At 42.7% G+C, this 12325-nt stretch overlaps 1 protein-coding gene across 1 annotated transcript; it reads right to left on the bottom strand.

Annotated features, from left to right (window-relative positions):
- Window positions 1-7281: 7281 nt before the first annotated feature.
- LOC145867093 (stonustoxin subunit beta-like) lies at window positions 7282-11739 on the bottom strand. The gene is made up of 2 exons (XM_082971139.1): window positions 11661-11739; window positions 7282-11297 (listed from the first exon to the last, which is right to left on the bottom strand). Exons 1-2 carry the CDS (start codon window positions 11737-11739, stop codon window positions 10768-10770), a joined length of 609 nt encoding a protein of 202 aa, XP_082827265.1. The 3' UTR covers window positions 7282-10767.
- Window positions 11740-12325: the final 586 nt, after the last annotated feature.

Here is a 12325-nt window from a genome sequence, read left to right as displayed (position 1 = left end):
TATGGAGCTTTGATTTCCAAAAGGTCGTCCTGTTGTTCTACAGTGTTTATGTTTACATGTTGTTGTTATTTGAACAGCTGAGCATTTAATCTGAACCAGGTGAAGAGCCCTGTTTATTATTTATTCATTTGATTTTTCAACTGTTCACTGAAATAGCCGCTTTCAATAAAACTACTTGAGACATGTCATATCTGGCTTTGACTTTGACTGAACATTTGCTCTCACTTTGCAGAAAAAAATATCAGGATATATATCTTATATCGATATTCAGCCTAAATATATCGGGATATGACTTTTGGTCCATATCGCCCAGCCCTGAACATAGAATATTTTTGGGTCCAAAAAAAGAATATACAGCCGTCTTTAGTAAGATCAAACTGAACTAACTGCTATCTTGAAATGTTGAAAAAGTGTTTTTAAATAGCTCAGTCTTATCACTCAATATGAGTCAAAATCTGTCACTTCCAGGAGTGCTCATTTTGTCAAAAATGAACAAATGAAAAAAATAACAACTCACAGCTGTGTTAATAGACCCAACTCAAACATCTGCTATCTTGAAATGTCCAAAAAAGGTATTTAAATGGGCCTACCAGACATCTTCTTGAGAGAAGATAAGGTCAGGGATCTCTCTGGTCACCCACAAAGCCATTTCCTCCTTTGGCCGTCTCTCCTTCCAGTTCTCTGCTGCCAATGACTGGAACGAACTACAAAAATCTCTGAAACTGGAAACACATATCTCCCTCACTAGCTTTAAGCACCAGCTGTCAGAGCAGCTCACAGATCACTGCAACTGTACATAGCCCATCTATAATTTAGCCCAAACAACTACTTGTTCCCCTACTGTATTTATTTATTTATTAATTTATTTTGCTCCTTTGCACCCCATTATTTCTGTCTACTTTGCACTTTCTTCTACTACATATCTACCATTCCAGAGTTTTACTTGCTATATTGTATTTACTTTGCCACCATGGCCTTTTTGCCTTTACCTCCCTTATCTCACCTCATTTGCTCACATTGTATATAGACTTATTTTTCTACTGTATTATTGACTGTATGTTTGTTTTACTCCATGTGTAACTCTGTGTTGTTGTATGTTGTCGAACTGCTTTGCTTTATCTTGGCCAGGTCGCAATTGTAAATGAGAACTTGTTCTGAACTTGCCTACCTGGTTAAATCCACTTCAATCAGTGTAGATGAAGGAGAAGAGACGGGTTAAAGAAGGATTTTTTTTAAAGCCTTGAGACAATTGAGACAATGGATTGTGTATGTGTGCCATTCAGAGGGTAATTGGGCAACACAAAAGATTGGTTTGAGTGTCAAGAACTGCAACGCTGCTGGGTTTTTCACTCTCAACAGTTTCCCCGTGTGTATCAAGACTGTTCCACCACCCAAAGGACATCCAGCCAACTTGACACAACTGTGGGGAAGCATTGGGGTCAACATGGCCCCAGCATCCCCATGGAACACCTTATCCATGCCCCGACGAATTGAAGCCGTTCTGAGGGCAAAAAGGGGTGCAACTCAATATTAGGAAGGTGTTCTTAATGTTTTGTACACCAGTTTACATCATCAATATTTGTTTTTATCCAACTGTTTGGTTATTATAACAGCGTCACTGAATGTACAAAACATTAAGAACGCCTTGTCTTTCCATGACATTAGACAGACCAGGTGAATCCAGGTGAAAGCTACGATCCCTTATTGATGTCACTTGTTAATAAATCCACTTCAATCAGTGTAGATGAAGAAGGGGAGGAGACAGGTATAAAAAAAATGCTTGAGACAATTGAGACATGGATTGTGTGTGTGTGTGTGTCATTCAGAGTGTGAATGGGCAAGATCAAAATACACTACAAAAGTATGTGGACACGTGCTCATCAAACATCTCATTCCAAAATCTTGGGCATTGACATGGAGTTGGTCCCCCACTTTGCTGCTAGATGTTGGTACATTCCTGCAGGGGGACTTGCTTCCATTCAGCCACAAGAGCATTAGTGAGGTCGAGTCACTGATGTTGGGGCGATTAGGTCCTGGCTCGCAGTCGGCGTTCCGATTCATCCCGAAGGTGTTCGATGGGGTTGAGGTGGGTTGAGGTTTGCAGGCCAGTCAAGTTCTTCCACATTGATCTCTGCCGTTGTTGCTCCTAGACGTTTCCACTTCACAATAACAGCACTTACAGTTGACCGGGGCAGCTCTAACAGGGCAGAAATGTGATGAACTGACGTGTTGGAAAGGTGGCATCCTATGACGGTGCCACGTTGAAAATCACTGAGCTCTTCAGTAAGGCCTTTCTACTGACAATGTTTGTCTATGGAGATTGCATGGCTGCGTGCTCAATTTTATAGACCTGTCAGCAACAGGTGTCTGAAATTGCTGAATCCACAAATTTGAAGGGGTGTTCACATACTTTTGTATATATAGTGTATTTAAGTTCCTTTGAACGGGGGTATGGTAATAGGTGCCAGGCGCACTGGTTTGTGTCAAGAACTGCAACGCTGCTGGGTTTTTTCACACTCAACAGTTTCCCCGTGTGCATCAAGAGTGGTCCACCACCCAAAGGACATCCAGTCAACTTGCCACAACTGTGGGGAAGCATTGGAGTCAACATGGGCGCAGCATCCCTATGGAACGCTTTCGACACCTTGTAGTGTCCAATGCCCCAACGAATTGAGACTGTTCTGAGTGCAAAAGGGGGGGGGGGGGGTAACTCAATATTAGGAAGGTATTGTTAATTTTTGTACACTCAGTAGAAACATAATTAGTATAATACAGTCAGGAAGACAGGGATGTGATCTAGTTACTCAGTAGAAACAGAATTAGTATAATACAGTCAGGAAGACAGGGATGTGAATGATCTAGCTACTGCCCGTCTTATTTATCGGTGGACCGTTTCTTCTTCTCTCAGTTCTGGTGTGCCGTGCGAACCCCGGAGGGACTCGTGACCCCACTACCTCCCCCAAAATACAGCCTCATCGGCACCCTCTCCAACTCGCCAGACTTTGCTGAGCACTTCCAGTGACCCACTGGCTCCCTTGTGAACTGGGGTCACCGCTGCGTGTTGTGGTAGGGCCTGGCAGACCCACTCGCTCCCTTATGAACTGGGGTCACCGCTGCGTGTCGTGGTAGGGCCTGGCAGACCCACTGGCTCCCTTGTGAACTGGGGTCGCCGCTGCGTGTCGTGGTAGGGCCTGGCAGAACCACTGGCTCCCTTATGAACTGGGGTCACCGCTGCGTGTCGTGGTAGGGCCTGGCAGACCCACTGGCTCCCTTATGAACTGGGGTCACAGCTGCGTGTCGTGGTAGGGCCTGGCAGACCCACTGGAGAGCTCTGCCTGCCTGTGGAGGCTACATGGAGAACCAAGAGGAGGAGGAGGAGGAGGAAGAGAACCTCCAACTAATCATCTAATGTTTTTTTTCATCTAGTAATCTTTTCTTTGTACATGACGCTGGATTACTTGTGGTTTGTGAGTAGAGCAGGACAGATCCCAGGTGAGCAAGAGGGAAGCGTGTGGAGAGAAACGTTGCTGTCTGTTGATGTGTGTGTAATTCCAGTGTTAGGGGATGGTATATTTCCTCGTCATCCATACACCGTCACATCCCCCCACCCTACTCACCCGTGGGGCACAAAGGCACGTTTTATTTATTGTTTGCTGGACTTGGTAGGGGGCCGTCGCAGTCCTCAATGTGTACCCTGTTTACAATTCAAACCAGAGCTTCTAATGACTGAGGGCTCTCACTGAAAGCACTGTAACCTCACAGGAAGTGCTCATCTGCCTCTGTGACCTCGCAGGAAGTGCAAAAACTTGGCTGTGACCTCACAAGAAGTGCAGAAACTTCACTGTGATTGAACATTGCAGGGTTTTTTTCTGGATTAAAACGGGGCTTAGGGTGGTGGGTGTGACAGGGGGCGTGGTAGGGCGCGGCAATTGGTGCAGTCGGCACAGCTGAATTTATAAAGGCTGCCATCTTTGTGTTTTTTTTTTATCGCCATTTTTAAGACAATTTCCATGCACATTTGCATGGAGCCAAGATGCATTTTTGCAGTTTTAAAGTTAATTTCCTGCAATTCTATGCATTTTGCCATGGCAAGTGCTGTGTTATTTTGCTCAAACTTAAAAACAATATCAATACTGTTAAATTAATTATTTTTGGAATTTCACAAATATTATAATATTAAAACATACATGCTTGTAGGTCTATTGTCTTTTTTACATACTTTATTATAAATAAAATTACAGTTTGGACTTAAGCGTCCCAAAAATTATTTTAGGCGGCCCCCCCCAAGGGTTTCTGTGGCAGAAAAATCCCTGCATTGTATATGGCTTCATCTCAAATGTATATTTAGTTAAAATTCTATTTCCTAAATGACTTACAGAGCCACATAAGTCATCCACAAGAGAGCACCACTGCTTCCGGTCTGCATTCCCTATATAGTAAACACATAGTACTATGTGGCTCTGGTAAATAGTAGTGACCTATGGGGTGTCAAAGGGTATCATTTGAGATGGAGCCATATAGACTAATCTCTCCTTTTCTTTCTCCGTTGCTTCACAGGAAGTTGTCGTGGAAATTCTAACCAGAAAGGAAGATAGAGACAGTAGATTCCTCGAAACAACTATTTAAAATAAAATAAGATTTGCATGAAAGGGAGCTGGTTAATAATCGCACAACAGGTGCAACAGTCAAAAGCCCAACAAACAAGAGTTGGGTCTCAGCCTTTATAGGAAAATACAACCTCTTTTGTCTCTATGGGAGTTTAGCAGGTGTGTGAGATCATGGTGGGGGCAGAGCGTACAAACAAGTGATAATGCCAGTTTTCTTACTTCTTTCTGCTGATAGAATTGTCGCTGCTGCTCAAGCTAGCCTCTGTTCTCTTCATATCTCCACACAGCTGTACCCTTGAAAGATAGGGAAAGAACAGGATGGACCAAAAAACTGGTCACTCTCAGACGGCCCTTTTGTCTTTGGCCACGTGACTAAGTTACTGAGAAACAAGAGAGGGAAAACACTGGCTTCTTCTTCCCATGAATAACAGATTAATGAGGCTGATGGTGATGACTACAACAACGATGGTGATATTGATGGAGGAATAGATGAATGAGGCTGAGGGTGATGACTACAACAACGATGGTGATATTGATGGAGGAACAGATGAATGAGGCTGATGGTGTGTTGTTTTTAACATGTCCATTGCTTTTTAATTGATGTCATTGTATTCCTGCCCTTTGTTTATAATGGTATGTTTTATTGCTCTTTTGGTGTTGAAAGAAGCACATTTCTGTTTAATTGTTAGATGTGATACAGGCCATTGTTGCATGTCATTTACTATTGATGTCATGGTGAGGAGAACCTGACTTGAGCCTGATATACCCCAAGAGTCTAATGGAATAGACAGGTTTGCTTCCTCTAAAGTATTGTCTTTTTATTGACCTGTTAGTTGTGGAGTTTGTAAATATATTTTATTTAACCTTTATTTAACTAGGCAAGTCAATTTAGATTATTTTGCAAATATTGTCATGTGAATATCTAGATCACCATCATCAATGTAGATTATTGTGTAAATATTGTCATGTGAATATCTAGATCACCATTGTCATCTTTAAATAAATGAATAACTTCTGCAGCTGATTCTGCCTGGCACCCGCAAAATTTAACCGTCCAATAATGGAATTAGTAACTAAGGATTGTAGCTTTAAGGTTTCAGTATGTAGCCTACAGAGAAACACATTCAGAGATCAAGCCTTGTCATTTCAGATAAATTCACTTTGCAGGAGAGGGGAGACTGGAGGCCATGGTGGGGTCAAAGTAGCACATTTAATAAATAATTATTCTAAACAAAAACCTTGTTTCTATTGAACCTGCCATACTAATAAAGGCATTTTAATCAATTATATGAAGAGTGTCTTGGTCCTCCTTTCTATTTGATGACCTACTCACCCCTTTACCAAAGAGCACCTTCTGTCTACCAACATTTACTATTGTGTACCTTAGTAGCGCTTCCCTTCCTCCTCTTTCTACTAAACCACAAAGGGGTTAGAACTACAATTCCGGCGCCATTTCCGGTTGCCGTCGCTGGACGCGATGCAACGTGAAACAGGGAGTTGTAGTTCTTCACAGAAAGCCCAGGTGTATTCAAACCATTACAGTTTTACATTTACATTTTAGTCATTTAGCAGACGCTCTTATCCAGAGCGACTTACAGTAGTGAATGCATACATTTCATACATTTTTATTTTCCCGTACTGGGAAAATAATGACACACAGTTCCTCAGCACTGGAACATTTTGGAATCACAGTCATGAAACCCCCCTTAAACATATGACACAATGTTCTCACTACAACTGAGGACTCTTACAGTGGTGGACTTTATGTTAATAAATAGGTCTCAAATCAAATCAAAGTTTATTTGTCACGTGCGCCGAATGCAACAGACCTTACAGTGAAATGCTTCCTTACAGGCTTTAACCAATAGTGCGAAAAAAAGGTATGTGTGTGTGTGTGTGTGTGTGTGTGTGTGTGTGTGTAGGTAAGTAAAGAAATAAAACAACAATAAAAATACATTTGAAAATAAGAGTAGCAAGGCTATATAAAGACATCGGTTAGTCAGGCTTAAGAGTTGTGAACTACAAATATGGCGTCTTTTTGTAGTTTTCTTCCTAACTCTAACCCTAGCTCAGTTGATCTGCTTTATCAATGGTGCAACATTCAACCCCTCCAAAATGCCTTAATTCATCTGATGCATCCCTCACGCAGATCCACTGACGTCCGAATCACTATTTCAATTTGTCTACAGACTCAATAGTATTTGCATTTCAAAATACAGTATTCTCATACATTTTGATAATTCTTTCTCAATAAGGGACATTCACTAAGAGGATTTGTTCAGACCAATGGGCTGCTCTAACATTTTAACACTGAGCCATGTGACTATACAGTAGCCTACATCTATAGTCTACTGTAAAATCATATGCTGCTTTAGGCTAAATACTATAGTTTTCTGTGTGTTTCAATAGGACAAATGGAAAGAGGTCCTACTGTATTCTAGATGGTGGTGTAGAGTATCTACAATGTGACCTCCCTAAATAATGGTGGTGTAGAGTATCTACAATGTTACCCTCCCTAAATAATGGTGGTGTAGTGTATCTACAATGTGACCTCCCTAAATAATGGTGGTGTAGAGTATCTTCTAGAAAAAAGAAACGCACACCTTTAAAGGTGAGGTGCTGGCTAGCGGAGTAGAACACTAGAAAATAAAGGAAAGCCGCACACTCTAAGAGCTCAGATGCAAAAATTTAATCACCAACGTTTCGACAGCGAAGCTGTCTTCATCAGGGTATCATCAAACACTGCGAGATGAGTCATTTATATAGTGTCAAGAGACACACAGGTGTTTGTAATCATGGCCAAGTATGGCCTAATATCATTGGTTAACTCAAATATTATAAAAAAATGGCATACAAAGAACATACAAAAAGACAAACAAATGGATAGCATACGATCATAGCATTTGTAGTCTAAAATGTATCTAACAAACAATTACAATGGCAAAATCACAATAATCACAAGAATGGCTTCAGATCAAAGTCTATGTTGAGACCGAAGGGAGCAAGGGTCTTTAAATTAAAGATCCAGGCAGCCTCTCGTTTCAACAATAAATTATCAAGGTCACCCCCTCTCCTCGGGAGGGTGACATGTTCAATACCAATATAACGCAGAGACGAAATCGGATGGTTTGCTTCCAAAAAGTGGGCCGCAACTGGGTAAGTTAAGTTTTTGCACCTAATGGTGCTACGATGCTCTGAGATACGTACTTTTAATTCACGCTTTGTTTTACCCACATAATTTTTACCACAAGGACAAGGATAAGATAAATAACTGCCTTAGTGGAACACGTAATAACACCTTTAATTGGGATAGATTTCCCTGTTTGGGGGTGTTTGAAGGATCTACATTTATAAGTGCCATTACATTGAGCACAGCCATTACACTTGTAATTTCCATCCAGTATGGGCGCAAATAGACGTTGTTCAGGAATATCTTGGGGTGGTAAATCAGAGTGTACCAATTGGTCTCTGAGATTTCTTCCCCGCGAGAATACGACCAGGGGAAGGTCAGAAAACACATTAACGAGACTATCATCATATTTCAGAATGTGCCAATGTTTGTGAACGATTCCTTTAATTTGTTCAGAGCACTTTGAGTAGCGGGTAGTGAGAACGCAAGAATGCGTCTTTTTGCGAGACTGACCTTGAAAAAGGTCATGTCTCGTTTTGTTTTGAATTTTCTCAATGGCAATATTAATCTGATCATTGTTGTACCCCCTCTCCTTGAACTTATCCTTTATTTTCTAGTGTTCTACTCCGCTAGCCAGCACCTCGCCTTTAAAGGTGTGCGTTTCTTTTTTCTAGGTTGATGATTTAACAGGCAGATAGAACTGGGATAGAAGCTGTTCTAGAACCTGTGATCCAGAAACTGATTTAACAGGCAGATAGAACTGGGATAGAAGCTGTTCTAGAACCTGTGATCCAGAAACTGATTTAACAGGCAGATAGAACTGGGATAGAAGCTGTTCTAGAACCTGTGATCCAGAAACTGATTTAACAGACAGATAGAACTGGGATAGAAGCTGTTCTAGAACCTGTGATCCAGAAACTGATTTAACAGGCAGATAGAACTGGGATAGAAGCTGTTCTAGAACCTGTGGTCCAGAAACTGATTTAACAGGCAGATAGAACTGGGATAGAAGCTGTTCTAGAACCTGTGATCCAGAAACTGATTTAACAGGCAGATAGAACTGGGATAGAAGCTGTTCTAGAACCTGTGATCCAGAAACTGATTTAACAGGCAGATAGAACTGGGATAGAAGCTGTTCTAGAACCTGTGATCCAGAAACTGATTTAACAGGCAGATAGAACTGGGATAGAAGCTGTTCTAGAACCTGTGATCCAGAAACTGATTTAACAGACAGATAGAACTGGGATAGAAGCTGTTCTAGAACCTGTGATCCAGAAACTGATTTAACAGACAGATAGAACTGGGATAGAAGCTGTTCTAGAACCTGTGGTCCAGAAACTGATTTAACAGGCAGATAGAACTGGGATAGAAGCTGTTCTAGAACCTGTGGTCCAGAAACTGATTTAACAGGCAGATAGAACTGGGATAGAAGCTGTTCTAGAACCTGTGGTCCAGAAACTGATTTAACAGGCAGATAGAACTGGGATAGAAGCTGTTCTAGAACCTGTGGTCCAGAAACTGATTTAACAGGCAGATAGAACTGGGATATAAGCTGTTCTAGAACCTGTGGTCCAGAAACTGATTTAACACGTGTCATCTTCCAGTGTGTGTTTGTCAATTGTGTGTGTTTCAGTGTTATGTGTGTCAGTGTGTGTGTGTGTGTCCAGAGTGTGTTTGTGTGTGTGTATCCAGTGTGTGTGTGTGTGTGTGTGTATCCAGTGTGTGTGTGTGTGTGTGTGTATCCAGTGTGTGTGTGTGTGTGTGTGTATCCAGTGTGTGTGTGTGTGTGTGTGTGTGTGTGTGTGTGTGTGTGTGTGTGTGTGTGTGTGTGTGTGTGTATCTGTATCCAGTGTGTTTGTGTGTGTGTATCCAGTGTGTTTGTGTGTGTGTATCAAGCGTGTGTGTGTCAAGCGTGTGTGTGTCAGTGTGTGTCAGTGTGTGTCCAGTGAGTGTGTGTGTCCAGTGAGTGTGTTTATCTAGTGGGTCCAGTGTGTGTGTGTGTGTGTGTGTGTGTGTGTGTGTGTGTGTCCAGTGTGTTTGTGTGTGTCCAGTGTGTGTGTGTGTCCAGTGTGTGTGTGTGTGTGTCCAGTGTGTTTCCAGTGTGTTTGTATGTCCGTTTGAGTGAGTGTGTGTGTGTATGGGTGTTTGTCCAGTTTGAGTGGGTGGCCAGCGTGTGTGTGTGTGCCTAGTGTGTGTGTCTGTGTCCAGTGTGTGTGTGTTTCAGTGTGTGTGTGTGTGTCCAGTGTGTGTGTGTGTGTGTGTGTGTGTGTGTGTGTGTGTGTGTGTGTGTGTGTGTGTGTGTCCAGTGAGTATGTGTGTGTGTCCATTGAGTGTGTGTGTGTGTGTTTCAGTGTGTGTGTTTCCAGGTGTGTGTGTGTGTGTGTTCAGAGTGTGTGTGTGTGTGTGTTTCAGTGTGTGAGTATGTGCCCAGTGTGTGTGTGTGTGTGTTCAGTGTGTGTGTGTGTTCAGTGTGTGTGTGTGTGTTCAGTGTGTGTGTGTCCAGTGTGTGTGTGTGTGTCCAGTGTGTGTGTGTGTGTCCAGTGAGTGTATGTGTGTCCAGTGTCTGTGATCAGTGTGTGTGTGTTGAGTGTGTGTGTGTGTTCAGTGTGTGTTTGTGTGTGTCCAGTGTGTGTGTATGTGTCCAGTGTGTGTGTGTCCAGAATGTATTTGTGTGTGTGTGTCCAGTGTACGTGTGTGTCCAGTGTGTGTGTGTGTGTCCAGTGTGTGTGTGTGTCCAGTGTGTGTGTGTGTCCAGTGTGTGTGTGTTCAGTGTGTGTTTGTGTTCAGTGTGTGTGTGTGTGTGTGTTCAGTGTGTGTTTGTGTGTGTCCAGTGTGTGTGTGTGTCCAGTGTGTGTGTGTGTCCAGTGTGTGTGTGTGTCCAGTGTGTGTGTGTGTGTGTCCAGTGTGTGTGTGTGTGTGTCCAGAATGTGTTTGTGTATGTGTGTGTGTGTCCAGAATGTGTGTGTGTGTGTGTGTCCAGTGTGTGTGTGTGTGTGTGTGTGTGTGTGTGTGTGTGTGTGTGTCCAGTTATTATTTCAGGGACACTGAGTCGCCAATATAATAAACCCCAAACCCTGGATAGAGGGGCTCAGTGAATGTGGAGGTGAATGTGATCAGGTGGGTCAGTGTGTCAGAAGAGGCTCTATAGAAGGACAGAGTGCCGGCTGACCAGTCCAGATACACTCCTACTCTGTGGGAGCTGGAGGGGAGGACGTCTATGGTAGTGAGATGATTTTTGTGCCTGGCATAGTAACTGTTGTCAGAGCAGAACAGACTCCAGGACTTGTCATTGCATCCAAGCCAACAGTCATCACCCCTTCCTCTCCGGCTGATTCCTTTATATGTCACTCCTATATCAGCCTCTCTCCCACTCCACTCTACCTCCCAGTAACAGCGCCCAGTCAGACCCTCTCTACACAGCACCTGTCTACAGACCTCAAATCTCTCTGGGTGATCAGGATACGGCTGCTTCTCTCTCCTACATGTCACCTTTCTGTTCTCCTCAGACAGAGAGAGGCGTCTGTTTACTGTGTTTAGGTCCAGTGTGAGATCACAGACATCTGATGGATGAAACCAGACACAATATTAGAAATCATCATCATTCACATTAGAATGTTAACTCACTTTTCACTAATTCATTTAATGTAGATGTTTCTAGGTATCAAAAGGAGAAGTTAAGGTAACTTGAGACTTGTTGAATGATCATATGTTATACTGTATGGTAATATAATACACACTTATTCACAATAATTACACACACACACTGTCATATCAAGTCTTTGTAAACGTTGGTGTCCCTGATTTTTGCTTCTGTAGAACTACAGATGATATTTAATATGACCAAGTCAGTAATGATGGTGGTCTTTGACTTAACTTGAATTAAGACTTATTCTTAGTCATATTCTTCACAGCAGTCAACTCACATTTTCTAATCCCAGGTTTCATTCTGTTCTCTCCACCATGTTCCACACTGTAGCGGTAAGCAGAAAAACAGACAGTCATTGAGGGATACACCTGAACACACACACACACACACACACACACATACACATACACATACACATACACACACACACACATACACATACACACACACACAGGACACACACACACACTGGACACACACTGGACACACACACACACACACACACACACACACACTGGACATATATACACACTGGACACCTGGACACACACACACTGGACACACACACACACTCACACTGGACAAAAACACACACACACACAAACTGGACACAAACACACACACACTGGACACAAACACACACACACTGGACACACACACACACACACAAACTGGACAAAAAGACACACAGGACACACACACACACACACGGTCAAGCGTGGTAAGAACATTTTCAGTGTTTGTGTCCAGTGTGTGTGTCCAGTAAGTGTGTGTCCAGTGTGTGTGTCCAGTGTGTGTGTATGTGTCCAGTGTGTGTGTGTGTGTGTCCTGTGTGTGTGTGTGTGTGTGTCCTGTGTGTGTGTGTGTGTGTGTCCTGTGTGTGTGTGTGTCCTGTGTGTCCTGTGTGTCCTGTGTGTGTGTGTGTGTCCTGTGTGTGTGTGT

This window comes from Salmo salar, unplaced genomic scaffold (assembly GCF_965601325.2).
Source record: "Salmo salar unplaced genomic scaffold, fSalSal1 ptg000206l, whole genome shotgun sequence".
Classification (NCBI taxonomy): domain Eukaryota; kingdom Metazoa; phylum Chordata; class Actinopteri; order Salmoniformes; family Salmonidae; genus Salmo; species Salmo salar.
This window is presented reverse-complemented; position numbering and strand designations above follow the sequence as displayed.